The sequence below is a fragment of the Musca domestica genome, unplaced genomic scaffold (assembly GCF_030504385.1).
Source record: "Musca domestica strain aabys unplaced genomic scaffold, Musca_domestica.polishedcontigs.V.1.1 89, whole genome shotgun sequence".
In the NCBI taxonomy this organism is placed as follows: Eukaryota; Metazoa; Arthropoda; class Insecta; order Diptera; family Muscidae; genus Musca; species Musca domestica.
In genome coordinates this window covers 1,624,571-1,646,610 of record NW_026712430.1, presented here as the reverse complement: position 1 = coordinate 1,646,610, position 22,040 = coordinate 1,624,571, and the positions used below count along the sequence as shown (strand labels likewise).

At 35.5% G+C, this 22,040-nt stretch overlaps 1 protein-coding gene across 1 annotated transcript in view; it reads right to left on the bottom strand.

Annotated features, from left to right (window-relative positions):
* LOC101899300 (uncharacterized) overlaps window positions 1-22,040 on the bottom strand; it is a 506,597-nt gene that overhangs the window by 188,243 nt on the left and 296,314 nt on the right. The window contains exons 4-5 of the mRNA XM_059131456.1: window positions 7,295-7,868; window positions 303-2,596 (exon numbers count right to left, since the gene is read on the bottom strand). Of these exons, the coding sequence (XP_058987439.1) occupies window positions 303-2,596; window positions 7,295-7,375 (2,375 nt within the window). The 5' untranslated portion in view covers window positions 7,376-7,868. The remainder of the gene's footprint in view (window positions 1-302; window positions 2,597-7,294; window positions 7,869-22,040) is intronic.

Below are 22,040 nucleotides of genomic sequence, written 5' to 3'. Positions count from 1 at the left end.
TCGTTCGTCCTCCCCATTTAATCCTGAAGTTACAAATGTTTCTAAACAACGCAAACATGAAAATAACCTCTTTGTTAATATCCTTCAGACATAATTGGTTTGACAACAATTTTCTTCGTTTATCGTCGAGAGCAATTAAAAATTGTTATACTTCTTGCCATTTGTGCGACGAGAATTAGTATTTCTAGAAAAATAATACGCAAATGATCTCTTGCTTGCACCGGAACAAATTAAACTCAAAGTAAAAGAAAATAAAATGGAAAAAGAGCGAGGAGGGGTAAGAATTATAATCAAACATTTACCTTTCGTTGAAGGGTTGGTGGTTGCTTGTCGTCCTGCCATTGTGGTCGCCATTGACAGCAGCCACAACCGCAGGCATCCCAGGCAAATGTTGCTGCGGACCATGAAAAGTATATTTGTTCTGGCATGTTGTTTGGCCATGCAACAATATCCCGGCATTGTCATCATCTGAAGTGGCATTATTCATGGCTGGTAGATACTGTCTGGATGCAGTGCTGGCAGCAGCATCAGTAGATGAATTGCCAATTTCTTTCAGCATCAAGTGTGGCTGATGTTGTTGTTGCTGCTTATTCTCTTGACAAATGAAATTATTTTGAACGCAGGAATTTTTAATAAGTCCAGAATGCTGTGACAGTCTTTGGGGGTCATTGGCAGGGAGTCCGACCGCAACGGCAACAGCTGATGCTGATGACGATGTTATTGGTGACATAAAATTTGTAATGATTGTTGGTGAGGTTTCTACACGGTCTGCTTGCGTTTTGGGTTTTAAACGAATTTTCATGAGCTCGGCCACTGAAGATGGACGCTTTGATGTGGATGTTGTTGCTGACGTTGCTGGTACGGATGTGTGTTGTTTCGGTTGAAAGGAAAATTGAGATTGTTGGTTTTTGTTGAGGTTTCCATCATCGGCCGTCGTCTGTATGTCATCGTCAATAACACTACCGTCATCATCATCATCATCGTCATTACCATCATGCTCACCACCGCTAACATCGTCATCGTCGACATATTCATCGTCCTCAGAGCCTAGTAATTCGAACTCACTGTCATCACCAGCAACATAATCGTCAACTACACCATCTTCCGCATCATAGTCCTCGTCATCGTCAACGTAGCTGTTATTTTTGTTACTGCTGCTGTTGTTGTTGTTGTCGTCATCCATACTGTTTTCGTTGACATCATATCCTTTATAGTTGTAGCTGTTGTGGTCGTTGTAGTTTCGTTTGCCTACAGCCTTCGTCATAATTTTCTTTTCTTGGCCCACAATATTACCATGGCTATAATAACCAACAACATTGTCGACGACAACGGCTTTGTCAGCATTATCCTCAACACTGTCAAGACTTTTCAACAATTCATTGCTATAGTAGCCATAGCTGTGCGCCCGAGGCCTTCTGGGGCCAACACCAACACCACCTACACCACAACCGGGCATAACGTCGTCTCTAATATAATTTTCCCCATGACTGCCAATATAGTTTGTAGCTCTGGGCCATTGTTGTGTGTTTGCTGAATAGAGGTAGTAGTTGTTGTTGCCGTCGTCGTCGATTGTATTGCCAACAATGCAATCTGTTTTTGCCGACAACTCCCTTGAGTATTGATTGCTTTGGGGTCCCCTTTCAAATTGATTGTAGGCCTGTGCTGCATGTCGCCCCATATCTCCCAAGGGCTGGGCCATTGCTACCAATGGATTGGTGCTCGTGTGACCACTGTCACACACTTCATCAACGGCGTTATTCTCTTCTTGTGATAACCAATTTTTCCTTTTGTACCATTGCAGCGAAGGTCTACGTGATTTTGGTGTTGTAATTGAATGCACCTCGGGACATGATTCTCGATAATTATTGTTTAATCCCGATAGTGCAGGAGCATTCCTTCTATTGGCATCGCCAACAAAGTGGTGTGGTCCTTGGTGGTGGTGATGTTGGTTGTGGTGTTGGTCATGTTGCAGCTGTTGTATTGAAGTGTTTAAGTTTATGTCAGAACCATAGGATTGATTGCTAGGTTTTTTAACCATCATTGAAAATTGATTGCCTGCTACTTCTTCATCTACATCCGCTGTTTTGGCTCTTGGGGCCACCAAAGCCAGGCAGCTGCCACTTTTGGACATTTGTGATTGCATCCCCATTGAATAATGGTCGCGTACTTGCCAGCGACGTATTTGAGAGGAACTGCGACGATTCCTTGTCGTTGCCGTCGGCCCTGCCACAGACATATTGTCTTCAACCCCAATAACACCATCATCATGATCGTCCCCTTCTTCGCCATTGGCCGGGTAAGCCATACAGCCATTACTTTGGCTTAAAGCCCAGTCACGTTGCAGAGGCTCATTTTTCTCTGCCAACTTTGTTGGCATAGAAATACGGCTGCTGGTTGGATCTCTCCTCTGCTCGGTCCTGGTTATTTCGTTTCGTAAATTGTTATCGGAAATACTTTTATTTTGTAAAATTGTTGAATTTTGTTTCTTATTTGTGGCAAATAATTTTCGTAAGTTTTCATTACGTTGTTCCATCGAATTGCTTGTGCTGGCCTTACTTCCGTTTGACAATCTCGGTCCGCCGCCATTAGGGTTGACCTAAATAGTTTACAATAGTTTTGTATGCTTTCTTGTTTTCAAACAATGTTTATTTAACGAGAAATGTTTTCCATTTAGCAAAAGAATTGTTATTTCTTTAACAGCATTGGTTAGGCAAGCGAACCTATCTTGCAAACAACAGAGGTTTGTTATTTTTTTAAAAAAAAAGCTTTATGGGCTAGTGCATTTCCGACTGTTATGGCTCCGAATATTTTTATATTTAATTGGTAAAACAAAATGTGCACACATTAGTATTAAACATGGGCAAAAGAACATGTTAGTTGCAGCAAAAACAGGAACAATCAATAGAACATAAATAGGGACTATTTTTTAGAATATGTTTTTTTTTTGCGAAGGATTGTCAGCATTTTTAAAAATATTTTTGCTAGAAAACCATCACAGGCACATCGTATTTTTTTTTAATTCTTGACAATTGAAAATAATAGGACTTCTAGAGGTAGATTTATAAAATATTTCTGCAAAACTTTTATTACATATTTCGAAGGCTCATGAGATTACTCAATGTGAATTTGTGGATATATTTTTGAAATATCCAAAAGACCCCTAACCGTGGTCTTGTGAGACAACTAACGTAATTTTTAACATTATCTTTGAAATATATTCCGCCGATTAAGGAATTGTCCTCTTTTCTTCCTGAAAAATTTAGCTAAAGGCCACATTTTATGTAGAGCTTTGGAGTTTGAGATAAATCGTAATAGGTCTAGGCTGATTGATGTTGAAAAGGGCTATATCAGTTCATGCTTAGGTACGATTCCAAAAAATCCAAATAATCTTTGTGTTAAGTGAAAAATTTTATGCCGACTCACCAAAGGATTTTTTTTGTTTTTTTTTTTTTTAATATGGCCAAAACTCCCTTTGAACGGGATCGCAGAAAGTAAACATATTGGCAAAATTTTTTGTCATAAATGTCTACTATAGATCCCAGAATATAGTTTAAATCTAACATTTTTGGTAAAAAATGAACTTTGGGCGAGTACATGCAAAATTCTTCTACAAAGAATGGTGTTAAAAGAATGTGGTCAAGAATATTCCTCATCAAATTTCTGTAAGAGTCACAAAAGACAAGAAATCTCTATTTTCATTATATATCAAGAAAATATCCTATTTTTTGTGATCGACAATATTTCTCGTCCGATTTTTCGATTTAATGCATGAAATTAGCACCACATTTTGTTTTAGGCCGAAATTGTCAAAAGACACAAAGTGTCACTATAAATCTCAGAATAAACCATACATCTACATTTAATAATTGCTAAGAAAATTTAAAAAGTGGCATCAATATATTCTATTTTGCAGTGAATAAAATAAATGATTTTAGCTCCAGAATACAAAAATTGTAAAATTTTAAAAAATCTGGCTTTTCTACTATAATCATATTTATACCCTACAACACTATATGTTGGGGGTATTATAAGTTTGATTGGGCCAAAAATTATGTAACACCACGAAATATTGGTTTCCCACATAGGAAAGTATATATGGATCTTCCTATCTCGCCGAACTGAGGCGATCTAGCTATGTATGTCCGTCTGTCTGTCTGTCCGTCTGTCCATGTTAATTTGTAATCACTCTACAGGTTGCAATTATGGCCCGATCTTCACGAAACTTAGAATGGAGTTGGGGTTGGGGTCTATTTATTTTGGAGATGATCGCATAATATTTAGGGATTGAAATGGACCAAAACCTGAAAAAATTCTTGATTTTGCAATTGCTCTATAGGTCGCAATTATAGGGCTTAGGGCTGGGCCGAAGCCTTCCAATTTTGATGGTCATCGGGTAATATTTAGTGGATAAAATAGACCATAACATTTGTGTTAAATAAAAGTCCAATTTTTCATTAGGCCGCGAATATTTTTAATCCCTCAATTTGACTTTTAATATTTGATAATATTTTTTCACCTTACAACACAGTTTGGGGATATTATATAAGTATTGCAAATATCGTCCGATCCTTACGAAAATTCTCACAAGCGTAGAGTTGGGCTCAGAAGGGCTAGTCCTATTGTTTTCAAAGATGTCCGCAATATATTAGGTTTTAAATGGACCAACAACTAAAAATTTTCCTGATTTTGCAGCCGTTATAAAGGTCACAAATAGAAACCAAAGGACACGAAATCTCGCATAAAGTTAGAGTTTAGAACAGCGGGTAGAATGGACCACTAATTTTGTGTGAAAAAATACCAGCATTACTTACAGGCGATATACGAAATACACAAAACGCAAACTTCTGGCTTTTTTATGCTGATTTCGTTGACGAATATAGCCAAATATCGTAGACAAGGAAATCATATAGATGAGTCTAAATTCGGAGATACAGAGGGGCTTCTTGCTTTTGGAGATGATTTCAAAAAATTTAGGGGTTCAAATTAACCAAAAACAGAAATGTTTTTCCGATCACACAATTGAAGACAATCGACACGCCTGTGAAGAGAGTTAACGACAGGGAAGAATTCTAGCATTTTGGATGAACATTGGATTCTATTTAGCTGTAAAATGGAACACAACAACTAACAGTTCGACGGAGTGCAGTAATATTAGGCAAATGAACCTAGTCAAAATCCTAATTTCAAAAGCGAAATATTCCAATATGGATTTGGACATAAGGGGGCTTCTAACATATTGTTGTGTTGTAGGGTATAACATAGTCGGCCCCACACGACTATAGCCTTTGCTTACTTGTTTCTGTATACAATTCTTTACTTTTCAAAAAAAAAAAAAAAAACTGATTTTCTATCACTTTCATTTCATTGTTCAATGAAAACTCCATTTCAATCACTTTCATTTTCAATACCACCATTAAGGCGGTCCTGCAAAAAAATCCATTAAATTTTAATAATCAACCAAATTGAACCGACGAACAAACCTTCTGCCATATGTCCAACGAACAATGAATTCTATGACAATAGCAATAACTCAAATCAAATTTGAAATGCAATCCTGCAATAAAATATATTACCAACAGTTACTGTAACTGCAATATAAACTTCTAGAGAAATGGAAAACCTTTCAAATCCGAAGATTTTTATTTTCTATTTTTTTTTTTTTTTGCAAGATGAAAACATGGGAAGGCTGCGCAACAAAACATATCAAACAAATAAATTTTACAAAGATATACCACACAGAAGTAAACAAACTTTCTTACTCGCACCCAAGACAACAACAACAACAGGAAGAAAGTAAACCCTATTGCACAAAAAATCTATATCTCTGAAATGCATTTAAAATCGTAACGAGTCGAAAGTGGTTTTCTACAAATCAAACTTTTTTTATTGGGCGACCAAAACGATGGAACGGGCAAAGCAAACGAAACCTAACCAAAAGATAAATGTGTGTGTGTGTTGCTTTTTGTGTGGGAAAAATTGCTTAGAAGGCTATTTGATGCAGCAAACTACATCATCATTGGGAGCATTGTTCAATAGATTACAATCCTCTTAAGTACTCTGCCAAGTAAAACTTTAAACGAATTACTCGAATATGATCGAGTTGATGGAAACATTAGTGCAAGTGCTGTCATGGCATATTATGGCATAGCATGAAAGTAACTTCTTATATGGCCGTTTGCTTTCATTCTTGCAGAGTTTTTTATTCTCAGTTGTTGTCGTTGTCGTTGCTGTTCTTGTTGTAGTTGATCAAATATGGAACGGAGTTGCTTCACCAGATAGCATGAAAGCAAACAATTTTTGTGGTCCTTTTTGGGTTTGCCTTTATTTGGCTCTGTTGGCAGTAACATCCATGTTAAGGAAAATTACACAAGACATAATAAAAGTTGAATATGTCACAGTCATGTAATTGTGTCAGAAGATAAAAAAAACGGTACCCTACATTTTTCTAAGGGGGGCGGTAATTTCCATTGGGGAAATTTGTCATATGGGACAATATGGGGTTTTTTCGAATCCATCAACAAGGATGCCTCCTCCTAAAACAGTCTATTGCAGATGGAAGAGAGAGAGAGGTCTCAATCGAGGGTTCGATGACAAACCTGCGACCTTTGCGCCATGGTGAAGTTATAATTATTCGCACTTTCTTTGAAGTGGCCATCTTCGGGGTCCAAATTTTTGTGGTTTGGGCTTCGGCGTTTTTCTAAAACCTAGCCCGGCTTCCTTGTAAAATCATCATGTTGGATCCAACCACAGTCAACCACACCCAAAATGATGATCTCACAAGAAATTTGGCACTTGGTGCCAGGTTAGATTCAAGAGAAATCGCAAGAATTTTGACGCTACATTCTCTAAAGGTATATTTTTAAATTCGTTCATGTGGCAGAACCATGTCTACGTAAGTCCACGTTTTCCTTCAGGCCCCATATAAGGGACTTCCTGATTTTAGTGTTTTGACGATTTTAGCCACACTTTCGAACAGAATGACTTAAAATTCATTATTTGGATTCCGTAATGGGTTTCTATACTATTTTTATTTGGAAGAAAATATATATCCTCTGGAAGGTACCCTCGATATGACATTTTGAAGAGTCCTGTATGTCGACCATGTCTGGCTACTTGACAATAAACATTTTTTGGTTTATGTTAGAACATAACAAAAGGATTAAATATAAAAAATGTAAAAAGAACAATTGAAAAAACAACATAAATGCAGCAATGGCATTAAAACAACAAGAACAACAACAAAAACAACTTGCCAAAAAATGTAAGCCGTAAGCGAAAGTAAACAACTACTTACATTGTTGGAACTACCACCACCGTCTCCAACGCCAGCAACAGTACCACTGCTCTGGCTTAATAGCCGTGCAGTAAAAGGCATTTAAGAGATTAATGTTTTCTGGAGCGAGAAAGGTGAACGCTTAAATTCTAACTGAAATTGATTGTAAGCCTTTTTCGGTATTGTTATTCGGTGGTGTAGCAGTAGCAGTGCTGGTTTTCCGCTAAGGCCAAGAAGGACTCTTGACCAAATGCAGAATACAATATTTTGGAAGGGGAAGGCGGGTGGAGGGTCGGTGCAATACAAACAAACTTTCTGAAGAGTGTTTGATTGGTGCTTGGGGCGCGGACGTAGGAGGTCGGCTATGCTGTTGATCGATTGTAAGGGTTTGTTGTTGGTATCACTAGTTTGATTGTTTGATTCTCGCTTGGTTGATTGCTTGTTTGGGGATTTTGGAGGTTTGCCCACACAAGTTTTGGTTGTTGCTTTCTTTTTTCGGTTTTTGGTTTCTCAAGGATATCGGAATAGCAAATACAAGATATCAAAGGCTATACAAAGTTTCGATGCATCGCATTGTGCTCAGAGGAAGAGGAAACTACAAAAGAACAAATAAGAAAAGAAAGAAAGAAAGAAAAAAATACAAATCAAAGAGAAAAAACGAAAATCATTTAAACGAAATAAAAAATAATAATAACGATGGAAAAAAAAACGCTAGAAGAACAATTGGAAGCGGCTTTTAAACAGCAAACAAAAAATATTTTTTCTTGTTTTTTTTTTTTTTTTTTGGGAAACGGAAGTGCATTAGCAAAACACTTTAAGAAAATATGAGGGTAAGGTCATATGCACACACACACTTGCATACATGTGTGTGTGTGTATAATATTCTCATCTGCTCACACTATTGTGAAATTTATTGTTAAAAGCATGACACACTTTTATTTGGATTGCCCAAAAAAGGAAAGAGAAACGGTTCGGAAATAAGCGCAGGTTTATGTGTGCTGGCAACACTTGCCATTTCTAATAAATCTGTTTTCGCAATATTTACAGTGCCGGGAAACAAGTTAAAATAGATTTAGGCCATGTTAATAAATCAAATTATAATCATTTCCCCTAATAGAGTTTTTTAATTGACTTTTACTAAAGATAACATTTTATACTTAAGAGCAAAAAAAAACTCCAAAATAAGTATATTTCTTTAAGAATTATAATTTTCATCCAAGTTTTTTAATAGTTAGAATATTAAAAGGTGAAAGGGAAGTTTCATATCAACAAAATTTGTTTGGCAGACCCATATGATCAGGCGAAGCTAGCTCTAAAAAAATTAAATAAACCCTCAGCATTTGGCCATATATTTTTTGTGTTTATATACCATTTTTGGGGGACGTACCATGAAGATTCGAAAATACCTCTATACTGGGTCTAATGTTTAAAGAATAATGGTAATGTGCGAACATTGTGCAGAAGTCAGAAATAATATAGCATTTAATGACGGATATGATTATTGAAATTGTTTATTTATTGCAGCAGAATTAGCAGAATGTATAGACCACCATATCTCAATGCGATGCCATAAAAAGTAGGCCAATATTTTCCATGTTTAAAATGACGTCTATAGTCATTATTGTTTGGTAAATTGTTATGAATAGATTAACTCCAGAACAACGCTTCCAAGTAGTGGAAATTTATTTTCAAAAAACAGTCTTCCATTAAAAATGTGCTCTATACTTCGTGCATTTTTTTATTTAAATTCTAAATCCGTAAGCTCTTAGAAAAACACCCATTACTTCCACATACCATACTTGGACTTTGTGGGCTGTATGACTCGTTTTATACAGGGAGAGATGCAAAAACTCCAACCAACTTCAGATTGCTATCATTTTTAAGTCATTCCAGTTTCAGCTCATTATATTGTTTACAAGCTTAGGAAAGCATTTGGTGAGAATTTTCCAGAAAAAAGTTATTCGTGATGGAATTCAAGCGTAATAGTGTGATTTCTTTATATTTGGCTGGAAAATCACAAGCGGCTATCGTTAGAGCACTTCAGCATTTAAATGTGAATAAATCTTTTGAGTCTCGTACCATCGCTCGTTACCGTGATACTGGTAGCGTAGACCGACGTCAAGGAAATGGACGGAAGAAATCAGCAACATCAGGAGAAATGGTTCGAAAATTAAAGAAGCGACTTATCGAAAACCGGGTCGCAGTGGTCGAAAAATTGCTCGTGAGCTGAACATATCGCAATATTCCATTCGGCGAATATTGAAAAATGAAGTCGGGGTAAAGCCATTGAAATTCCAAAAAGTGCAAGAATTTACACGGCAACAGAAAGGAAATAGACCCACAAGAGCTAAAGAGTAGCTTCGCTTGACCCAATGAGAAGACATTGGTTGTCCAGCAGTTTGTTAACAAACAAAATTATCGTGTTTACTTGCCAAAGAGGTTGACCACCAGACTTCAAACGCCGGCCATGGTGATGGTGTAGGCTGTCATAACAGCCGATGGTCGCTCTCCGCTCGTATTAATCGACCGTGGCATCAAAATAAATGCCGAATATTATGGCGAAAATATTCTGGAGGGTGTATTAATGCCTGGGCAGGCAAACATTTTGGCCGCAGACCTTGGACATTCCAACATGACTCAGTGTCATAGCATAGGCGCGTGCTTAGTGCCACCCAAGAATGGTTACAAAATGAGGTTCCTCACTTCATTTCCAGCGCAAAATGGCCACCAAAATCTCCGGATACCAATCCGTTGGACTATTGTGTGTGCAAAATGAGGTTCCTCACTTCATTTCCAGCGCAAAATGGCCACCAAAATCTCCGGATACCAATCCGTTGGACTATTGTGCGTGCAGTATTTTGGAAAGCAAGGTTGCCACTAAAAAATACCAAAGTGTCGATGACCTCAAGCGGCGGGAATGGGCCAAAATACCGCAGAGCAACATTCGGGCAGCGTGCGACGGTTTCATTGGCCGTTTGATTCGTGCCAAAGGTAACCAATTCGAACAAATCTAAACTTATTCTAAAATTTGATGCTATTTCCGACATTTGTTGCTTTCATTCAATAAAATTTACTAATGATGGCGTTTGACTTTCTTGTAGTTTTTTTATCTTACCCTGTATATCCTTGGTCTCTTAAGGACTTGGAAACATTCGGTTTTCTAAAAATTTAAATTTGACCTCTAAATAATAAATGGGAAATATTCCCAAATTATTTCAAGAGCACGCCTACAAATACGCAGTAGAAATCCCATTAAAATTTGTAAAATCGGTGAAGACACAAAAGAGTTTTAGGCCAAAGTATATAGCCCGGCGGCTCTTCTGTGATAGAATGTCTCTTTATCACTCTTCTTACACCATCTACATAAAATCTGATTATACACATTGTTTGGGGGGAAATAAAAAAACCTCTTTCTATGCCCATAAATATTTGCTTTGATTGTTTTCTCTAGGTGTTGATTATAAGATAATCTAAGATATCACAATTTTCTAGTTAGACATTTCTACATCCTTGTAGATTCATATCAGCTACATACCAGCATCTACATAATTTGAAAGAAAAATCACCCCCAATAAAAATCATTCAATAAAATTTAAAAAAAAAATTTAAAATTATGACGTTTGATGTTGTTGCAGTTTTTTTTTTTTATCTCATCCTGTACATATGGATATTTTCAACATTCTTTATCTTATTGAATTTCGGAAGGGTAATTTGTGTGAAAAGGTTTGTAGTTACATTTTGGACCCTTGAATGAATAACTGCAAATGTTCAATGGCATTGTCTAGATTTAAAAATTGTTATATTAAGGGTTATAACATCATCGCCTCATACTGTAAATTTAACATTTTACATAGTATCAGTAGCACAATACCAAAGCAAAGTATTGCAATCGATTCCATACAATTTACATAAAATATGAAACAATTCGTGATATATTGCTTAGTTAAAGTGCTACGAAATACAAAAACAACAACCAAAACAACTGGCTTCAATAAAAAAAAAAAAACGAAAAGTTGGTAGCAAATGCTGACAATCGAGCGGATTATTGTTGAACGATATGGCGATGATGATGATGATGATGTTGACGATGGTGATGATATTTCCCAAGACATGTTTGAAGATTGTGATACGAACTATTATTTCTGCAAGTGTTTGTTTGTAAGCAGCAAATGTTTATGGCTGTGAAATTTCGAAAGGATGTCAAATTCACTTTTATGCAATTTCCCATAGTTTTGCATTTTCAACATAAGAGAAAAATTTCATATTTACCGAACAGAAAGTAAGATGCTAAAGTGTGCTGAAATGTATGTATGCGTGTATAAAGATGGGTTATGTTGAGGAGTACATTGCAAAAATGCAGAAAGTCCCTAACAAAAAACCATTTTAGATGTAAAAGGTTTTGAACAAGCATTCCTAAAAAAGTCTGCAATTGTAGATCTGATAGTGTGGAAATATAATATTAAACCTTTGTCATTTTAGCACAGATAACCCTTGTATATTTTACAATGAAAGTCAAGAACATGGTACAATAAAGAGGTAGAACAGCTTCGTAAAACTACAGAACTGCAGCCCTGAGTTTTTATTTTTCAAAACAACAAATACATACACAAAATTGGGAGGAGTCCGGCACACCTAGAAAAAAGAAATGGGATCAGCTGGGAGCTCTACCTTACATTTTTATTGTACCATGGTCACAATTATGCATCGAAAATCATTGAAAAAAATATAGCAGGACCATTTTTCCAAGAAATTCACGACTGTGCCTCTGATAGTTGATGGCCATTAAATTATAGTTCTGATAGTCCTCAAAAAAAACACGTAAAAATCTGTAAGTTCAACCTGGGCGAACGTTGAATACCCTCCACCATTTGGAACCAATTTGGCAGTTTTCACAAAAATAAAATCAGTTGAAAATTCTGTTAAAATCTTATAAATACCGAATATAGCTGTTATATTTGGGTCTATACGAAGACATGGACCTGCATAGGCAACTTTTGTCATAAGCTATTACAATATTCAAATGCGAAACTGGAAAAAATCGGCGAATAATGTAGCTAAAGTCATCAAAATACCGACTATCGGGAAGTACCATTATAAAGGGGCTATACCAAACGTGGACCTGCACGGAGTATCTTTGGAGTATCCATTACGAATTTCAAATACCAATTTTGAAACAAATCCGGTTAATTAAGTAACTTAAACCATCCAAATACCGAATATCGCGAGGTACCGTTATATGGGGGCTATACGAAGACGTTGACCTGCATATAAAATTTTCTGTCTTAGGCTGTACTATCCATTATGAGCTTTATATACCAAATTTGAAACATTTCCGGTGAATAATGTCGCTTAAACCGCCAAAATACCGAAAATATGGGGGATATACCAAAACTTCGACTTACATGGCCCATTTTCAATACCAAAAGTCCTGCAAATGTATCCTGTCATTTGAGTAAAATTTTATCAACGTACTTCATTTCGTTCGGAAGCTAGAGTGATTTCCACAGACAAATGGACATCGCTAAATCGACATAGAATTTGCCGATCAAGAATATATGTACGTTGTGGGGTCTAAAATGTACATTTCGAGGTGTTAAAACGGAATGGCAAGCTTAATATACCCTCCATACTATGGTGGAGGATATAAAAATAAATAAATAAAAATTTAAAATATGACGTTTCAAACTAGGCAAACTTCAAGAAAAATCGCCGATCACAACTTTTATATTCCATGGAAACTCTTTACCCACCTTAACGTACCGCCAAGAGCCTGCACAACTTAAAGTTCTTATTGTGCCGGAACTACAAGGAAATGTGAAAATGCTAGCATCCGGACATTATGGAATGCATACCCAGGCCTGGCAACAAAACCATCTAAAATACATTTAACCACTTTACATAATATCAGCGATGGAAAAACATTAGTTTCAAGGGAATTCCAAGGAAATATAAATAAAAATTCCAAGGTTCTGTAAGATTTTTCTCTTAAAGTGTTTTGGGTGGAGAATTGCAAAAAGAAGGGGGAAATTGAGTATTTCTTAATTTTCCTTTGCCATATATACGAAAATGGAAAAAGAAAGTATCATTAACAAATTTAATTTAAAACCACAATCAAAAAGAATGCATAGCTTCTCCGAACTGCTGGAGGAGGTGTTTAAGTAGGTGTTGTAACAATCCATAATCTTCATAAATACAAAATCCATATCATCTACATAAATTAATTTAATTTTTCAACTCTCAATGATATCCATTCATTTACTATTATCACCAGTGATTTATTTCGATTCCATCGAACTGCGACTTAATTTGCTTTCCGACCCAAGAACTCATCCACAAACTACTTGATATTCCACATATTATTTTGTCTCTGAGAAATACTGTTTGCAGAATTTAAAATACTGCGTCTTACACATGCCAATCAAATAATGAAATGAAAAGTCTGCATATGACAATGCTACAATAACAGCTAACCAGTCAATCAGTCAGTTCGTCAGTCAGTCGATCAGCCTTCATTGCGCATTAGTTACCGCAACACACACACACACATTTGTAAGCTAAGGCGGGGTTGCCCAACGGAATACTAAATTCAATTGAAATTTTACATTAATGTTAAGTTGAGGGATTACCACTGGATTTGGTGTTCCAATACATATATCAAACCATCAACATGGAATCAAAATCAAATACCACACTAAGTAGAAAATCAATAGAAATGCTGCTGCTGAAATGGCATTAGATGAGCGTTAATATATGTAACTTAATGCTTGCCATAATCTAAGGGACAAAATTCGCAGTTGGATGTAGTAGAGGAAGAAAAGGATTTGAAGATTTTAATTGATAGATTAGTACGACGAATCTTCTGTACAGTGAATGTCTCTGTTTGTTAAGGAGTAAATTTAACTTTCCCACTTAGTGTTCTAAAGAAAAATATGTAACAAGATATGTATTTCAAATGCATTTTTAAAGACAAAATAGCAAATACATTTGATTCGCATAAGAATAAGTAACCACCTAGAGATTTTGCTCGACGGTTACAAAATAACAGCTGTGTGTATTACCTAAAATCAAATTAAACAAGTAACAAGTTAAAAAGCAGTAAGTTCGGCCGGGCCGAACTTTGAATACCCTCCACCATTTGGAACGAATTTGGAAATTTTAAAAAAATATAATCCTTAGAAAAATTCTGTTAAATTTTAAAAATACCGAAAATTTCCTTTATATTGGGATCTATACGACGTAGACCTACATTGGCATTGTTTGCCATTAGCCATTACCATATTCAAATTCGAAACTTGAAATAAACGGTGAATAATGTGGCTAAAATCATCAAAATCTCGTATACAGGGAGGTACCATTATATCGGAGCTGTGCGAAGACCTGGACCAGCATAGAAAATTTTCTGTCGCAGGCTATAGCATCCATTACTAACGTCAAATACGATATCTCGAACAATTTCAGTGGGTATTGTACCTAAACTCGTCAAAATAGCGAATATAGGGAAGTATTGATATATGGGGCCTATACGAAGACCTGGACCTGCATAGACATTTTTCTGTCACAGACTGCAGTTTCTATTACGAACTCTAAATACGTAATTTGAAACACTTCCGGTGAATAATGACGCTCAAATCATCAAAATACCGAATTTTGGGAGGTACCGTTATATGGGGGCTATACGAAGACCTGGACCTGCATAGACATTTTTCGGTCACATACTGTAGTTCCCATTACGAACTCTAAATACGTAATTTGAAACAATTCCGGTGAATAATGGCGTTAAAATCATCAAAATACCGAATATAGGGAGATACCGTTATATGGGGGCTATACGAAGACGTAGACCTGCCCAGATAATTTTCTGTCATAGGCTGTAGTATCCATTTCGAACTTCAAATACCAAAGTTGAAACAATTCCGGTGAATAATTTCGCTAAAATCATCAAAATACCGAATATCGGGAGGTACCGTTATATGGGGGCTATATGACAACGTGGACCTACATGGCCCATTTACGAATTTAACCTGCCTACTAGAAAAATAAACAGGTGTGCAAGATAGCGTGATTACAAAGATAGATTCGAAAGATAGCGTGATTACAACAGACAGACATACGGACATGTCTAAATCGACTTAGAATTTTACGCTGATCAAGAATATATATACTTTGTGGGGTCTGACATGAGTATTTCGAGGAGTTACAAATGGAATGACAAAGTTAATATACCCTCCATAGTATGGTGGAGGGTATAAAAACATTAAGGTTCGATCAAGCCAAACTGTTAATACCTTTCACTTTAGGCTAAGGGAAACATTTTTATATAAAGTATCAGAATTCAAACGTGGTCCACTTTAAACTACAAATGCCAGCAAGACCATTTAGACAAAGTTGGTAAACTAAAAAAAAGAGGTGGATGAGGCAATTTTATGGGGGCCGTACCAAAACGGGAACCTCTATAGACAATTTAATACTTGAAGGATTGTCATCTACCAAATCTTCTTAAATACCAAGTTTGAATTTCATGGATAAATGTGACTAGGATAATCAAAATCCCGAATGTCGGTGGGTATCCTTATATGTGCACTATAGGAAAACGTGGACCTGAATAGCGTAGCCCGACGTCAAGGAAGTGTACGGAAGAAATCAACAACATCAGCAGAAATGGTTCGAAAAGTAAAGAAGCGACTTGATCGAAACCCGCGACGAAGTGGCTCGTGAGTTGAACATATCGCAATATTCCATTCGCAAGTATTGAAAATGAGCTCGGGGTAAGGCCATTGAAATTCCAAAAAGTACAAGAACTTACACCGCAACAGAAAAAAATAGACTCGAAATAGCTAAATAGTTACTTCGCTTGGCCGAAAGTGTTGAACTGCCGAATTTGGTTTTCTCCGATGAGAAAACATTCGTTGTATAGCAGTTTGTAAACAAACAAAATTATCGTATTTACTTGCCAAATGTGCACCTTCGGTTGGCCACCAGAACTCAAGCGCCAATTTTTAAACAAAACCGTGGAAAATGTGGCAGAAATCATCAAAATACCGAATTTTGGGAGGTACCGTTATATGGGAACTGTACCGAAAGATTGACCGATATATCTCATTTTCAATACCAAGCATATTAGACACAATACAAATTGTTGTGCTAAATGTTGCAGGTATGTAGGCTGGATCGTGATTTTAACAGATAGGCAGAAGGACATCGGTAAATCGACATATAAAGTTATGCTGATTATGAATTTATGTACTTTATGGGTGTTACAAGTTAATATACGCTCCTTTCCAAGGTGGAGGGTATAAAAACAATATTCAGTTAATATAAAACAATTTTCAGTCCGAGATGAATGCTCTAAAATTCGTTTTTCTTAAAATATGCAAATGGCGTATGGAACACTTAAGCATGACACATATGATTTCCGTTAGAGGATATTCAATATTCGCATAAATTTCAATATATATAGATCATGTAACTGTAATCCCAGATTCTGGGTATTTTGATGCACTTAGCCACCATTGTTTCCAACAAAACGATTCCTGCAACTACCTTTGTTACTGTCTTGCCCACAATGAGATTATTTTAAACAAATTATTAAATAATGCGCTTTACATTAAATTAATTTATCATTATGCCATTTAGCCAAAACACAAAAAAATATATATTTATTTATTCAATCTGTTGTTGTTTTTATTTTTATTGTTTTATTTTTTTTTTCTTAAATTTCATTATATCATCAAATTATTATAATTAAATTAAGGAAATGTGTTTACATTTATTATTTAAATCTATATATATATATATGTATATAAAAATTATAGTTCTTTACAATTCAGTTGCAGTCATTTGTTAAAATGCATTAATGCCACAGCGGTTGTCAATGATTTGAAAAATGTAAAAATTGTTGGCTTTTTACATTACATAATGTAATCTGTTTGTTGTTGCTATTATCTTTGCTTCTAGTCTCCGACACAAAGCAGAGCTACGTTACTGAGAAAATTAATTAAATTAATTATAGAAAAAAGACTGTTTATACATATATGATGGTTGCATATATGTATGTGATGTACGAATATACACATATATTTATATAAGGTTTATACACATATAAATGCTGATATCAATGGCTATATAGTAGTATTTTGGTAACAGCTTCGGAGAATCACACGATTTATGAATCGGTGAGAAATGGAGACTAAATTTGAAAAAGGTCTATCGGCAAACTATTTCAACATCGTTTTTTTAATAGTTATATTACCCGCTACCCGCAACCATAAAACATTAAGTTTAAAATTGCAACACCTTCAAATATTTGTAGACTTCAAAACATCGAAAATTGGGAGCTTAAGTCTTATAGAGCTTATGTTTAACAGTGGACTAATACATTTCAAAATGCCAATCATCCGAGACACAATATCATCTACAAACCAGTAAGGAAAAGTCAAAAGTCGGGCGGGGCCGACTATATGACATATTTAGTAGAGCTCCCTTAACAAAAGAATTTACTTCAAGTAGATTATTTGAAGTACACCTATCAACATTTAGCTTTAGTTTAGCAGTTATAGTTTGCTATAGAGTGCTTGATATCACTTGGAGAAGTATTAAATTAAGTAGAGATTATGTAAAGATGTCCCGAAATTCACTCCATTTTGGCTGATATTAGCCATTATTTGCACCATAAATCTGAAATCGGATTAAGGATATATGTAAAATTTGACAAAGGTATTTTGGAGCAGCATCTGATGTCCGATAGCAAATATAATTCTTCTAGAGTGCATATTACGCCTGTGAGGGTCTTAAACACCAAATCGGGTGAAACATATATATGGAAGCTATAGCTATATTAAAACCGATTTTCTCCGAATTCGATGTACTTGCTTCTAGAATAAATTCGGTCGGATGTACCAAAATTCAGTACTTTTGGATTGATATTGGCCATTTGGTGTACAATTAATCCAAAATCGGTTGAGGATTATATGGGAGCTATATCCAAATCTGAATTGTTCTTGATACAATTTGGCAGAGGTATTTCCGAGCTCCATAAGATATCTTGTACCAAATATCATTGATGTCGAATGCATTTTACGAATGTAAAGGACTTAAACATCAAATCAGATGAAACATATTTTTGGGGGCTATAGCTATATCTGAATCGATTTACACAAAATTTGAAGTACTGGATGAATTCAATCGTAATTGCCAAAATTCAGTTCATTTGGGATTATATTAGTCATTTGGTGCACAATAAACCTGATATCGGATAAAGATATATGTAGGAGCTATATCCAAATCTGAACCGATCTTGACAAAATTTGACAGAGGTATTTTGGAGCAGTATCTGATCTGATACGGTACCAAATATCATTCTTCTGGAGTGCATATTACGCATGTAAGGGACTTAAAACCCTATCTTGCTTCTAGACTTAATTCGGTGGGATGTACAAAAATACAGGTCATTTGGACATATATAAGCCATTTGATGCAGAATTAACGCGAAATCGGTTGAACATATATGAGAGCTTTATCTAAATCTGATCCGATTCTCACCAATTTCAAAATAGGGTTCGTCCTTGGGCCAAACAAATATTGTTTCCGAAATTTCATCTAAATCTGATCCGGTATTGACATTTGTTATAATTGTTCACTTTGTTACTTTCCGGATTGACATTTTAAATTTCATAGATTTTTTTTATGATAATGTTATAAATTATGAAAATAGTATTTAACAATGAAGGCTACCTGTCACAATTAACTAATTACTTTGTAATGCATCATCGATATTTTTTGGTGTACGATATTGAAACATTATGGAAAAGTCATATCTACAATTACATGCGAACAATGATTTTAATCTGCATGGCAATGTTAATGTTTTGTAATTTATAATATAATTTGTATTGTTCACAATTATGCTAATTGAAATTACAACAACAACAGCAACAAAAACATAATGAGATGAATACATTGTTATACAGATATGTGGGCGTCTGAATATGATGTCAAATGGCCAATACGAAAATACAAATAAATATGGCAACAAGCAATCAGATGCAGGCATATCCAAAGGACATATGTAAGTACCCAAAAGGTAGTTTTAACTTTGAAAATTAATTCATTTAATCGATGATTGTAATCAGAGTAATTGATGAGAAATATTTATGTATGTAGAGATGTTAAAAATTATATTAGATATGTATAATAAAATAACAGTAATAAGATTTGTGAATATTGTATGATAGAAAGGAGGAATCTTTAAAATATAAAGGTACGTTAAAGAGAATGATGATCGAAAGTTAGCAATTCAAAGGTTTTTAATACAAAACATCACAATGAAAGACTATTTTAAAGATAGAAAATCATTTAATCCATCAAGCTGAAGAAAAAAGGAAAGTGACTCTGTTTTAAGAAATCCACAATAGAGTTGGCTGCGGAAAAAAATGGGGGGATATCACATGTGTTTTATATGTCTTAAAAGTAGTAGATACTAGAGTGAATAAAAGAATAAAATCCTGACCTAAATCGCAGTATACCCATTTTAGGTTTCACTACATTCTCATCAATTGTTTTCATTTGAAAAAAAAAAAAACAAATCACCTCTAAAATTTGGTGAGTCTCTGAATAAAAGAAGTTTTCATATTTAGGGTGAGATGAAAAAACTGCAACCAACTTCAGACTGCTGTCATTTCTAAGCCACTCGTCCGACAGCTGTTAGTGACAGCTTTTTATATTGTTTACAAGCGAACAAAAGCATTTTGGTCAGAATTTTCCAGAAAAAAGTTATTCGTGATGGAATTCAAGCGTGATAGAGTGATTTCTTTATATTTGGCTGGAAAACCACAAGTGGCTATCGTTAGAGCACTCCAGAATTTAAATGTGAATAAATCTTTTGTGTCTCGTAGCATCGCTCGTTACCGTGATACTGGTAGCGTAGCACGACGTCAAGGATGTGGCCGGAAGAAAACAGCAACATCAGCAGAAATGGTTCGGATCGCAGCTCGTGAGCTGAACATATCGCAATTTTCCATTCGGCTAATATTAAAAAATGAGTTTCGAAATGGACTTTAAGGGGTCTCCAATGCTCAATCTAAATAACAAAAAAACCAAAAAACAAGTAAGCAAAGGCTATAGTCGTGCGGGGCCGACCATGTGATACCCTACAACACTACATATGTTAGAAGCCCCCTTATGTCCAAATCCATTTTGGAAGATTTCGCTTTTGAAATTATTTCTCTGAGCACTGCCCACATATTACCCTTAGCATTTTGACCAGGAATATTTGCCCAATATTTACGCACTTCATCGTGCTGTTAGTTGTTGTAGACTTCTTCCCCGTCCATAACTCTCTTCTCAGACTTGTTTATTGGCTTCAATTGTTTGATCAGGAAATTTTTTATATATTTGGTTTATTTGAACCCCTAAATACTTTGCGATCATCTCCAAAAGTTAGAGGACTCTTATGTATTCCAAATTTAGACTCATCTATATGATTTGCTTGTCAACGATATTTGGCTATATTCGTCATCGAAATAAGCATAAAAAAGTCAGAAGTTCGCCTTTTGTGTATTTCGGATATCGCCTGTAAACAATGCTGGTATTTCTCACACAAAATTAGTGTTCCATTCTACCCGCTGTCCTAACCTCTGAGCGAGACTTCGTGTCCTTTGGTTTATATTTGTGACCTTTTTAACGGATGCAAAATCAGGAACATTTTTAGTTGTTGGTCCATTTCAACCCCTAAATATATTGCGGGCATCTTTGAAAACAATAGGCCTAGCCCTTCAGAGCATTACCCTACCCTTGTGAAAATTTTGGTGATAATCGGACGATAATTGCAATCTGTATATAATATCCCAAACCTGTGTACACCTTAATATTATAAGTCAAATTGAAAAAATCGCATGCGATAAAAAAATATGAAAAAATAAAAAAATGTCACAAAATACTACAAAATCTATATTAACATCACTTTTGACTTATTTTATTGCGATTTTTTAGATTTTATACTTTTATGTCAAGAGGGCATTCTGAATTGACAAACTTTGTCAAAATCGGCCCAGCCATTCTTGAGATATAAGCATTCCATCTAACATTCCTTTCCTTTGTATATACACATTGTACATATTTCGCTATATATATCCGATACATTTACTATCGGCATCTACGTAACGGTCAGAATTGACCTGTTCGTCTATTTATGATTTCGCCGGGACTAAAAATATTCGCGGTTTAATGGAAATTTGACTTTTATTTAACACAAATGTTATTGTCTATTTCACCCACTAAATATTAGCCGATGACCATTTGGAAGGCTTCTGCCCAGCCCTAAGCTCTAGCCTCATGCTAATTTCCGCGTCGATTGGTTCATAATTGCGACCTGTAGAGCAACTGCAAAATCAGACAATTTTTCAGTTTTTGGTCCATTTCGACCCTTAAATATTATGCGATCATCTCCAAAAGAAATAGGGTTCTATTCTGACCCTAACCCCACCTTTTCGTGAAGATCGGGCCATAGTTGCGACCTGTAGAGTGAGTACAAATTAACATGGACAGATGGACAGACGGACGGACGGACATACATAGCTAGATCGACTTAGCTCGGCGAGATAGGAAGATTCATATATACTTTCCTATGTGGGAAACCAATATTTCGAGGTGTTACATAATTTTTGGCCCAATCAAACTTATAATACCCCCAACACATAGTGTTGTAGGGTATAAATATTCCATTCTTAAATTTGTTTATAATTTAAAATTGTTTATAATCTCACAGCTGAAT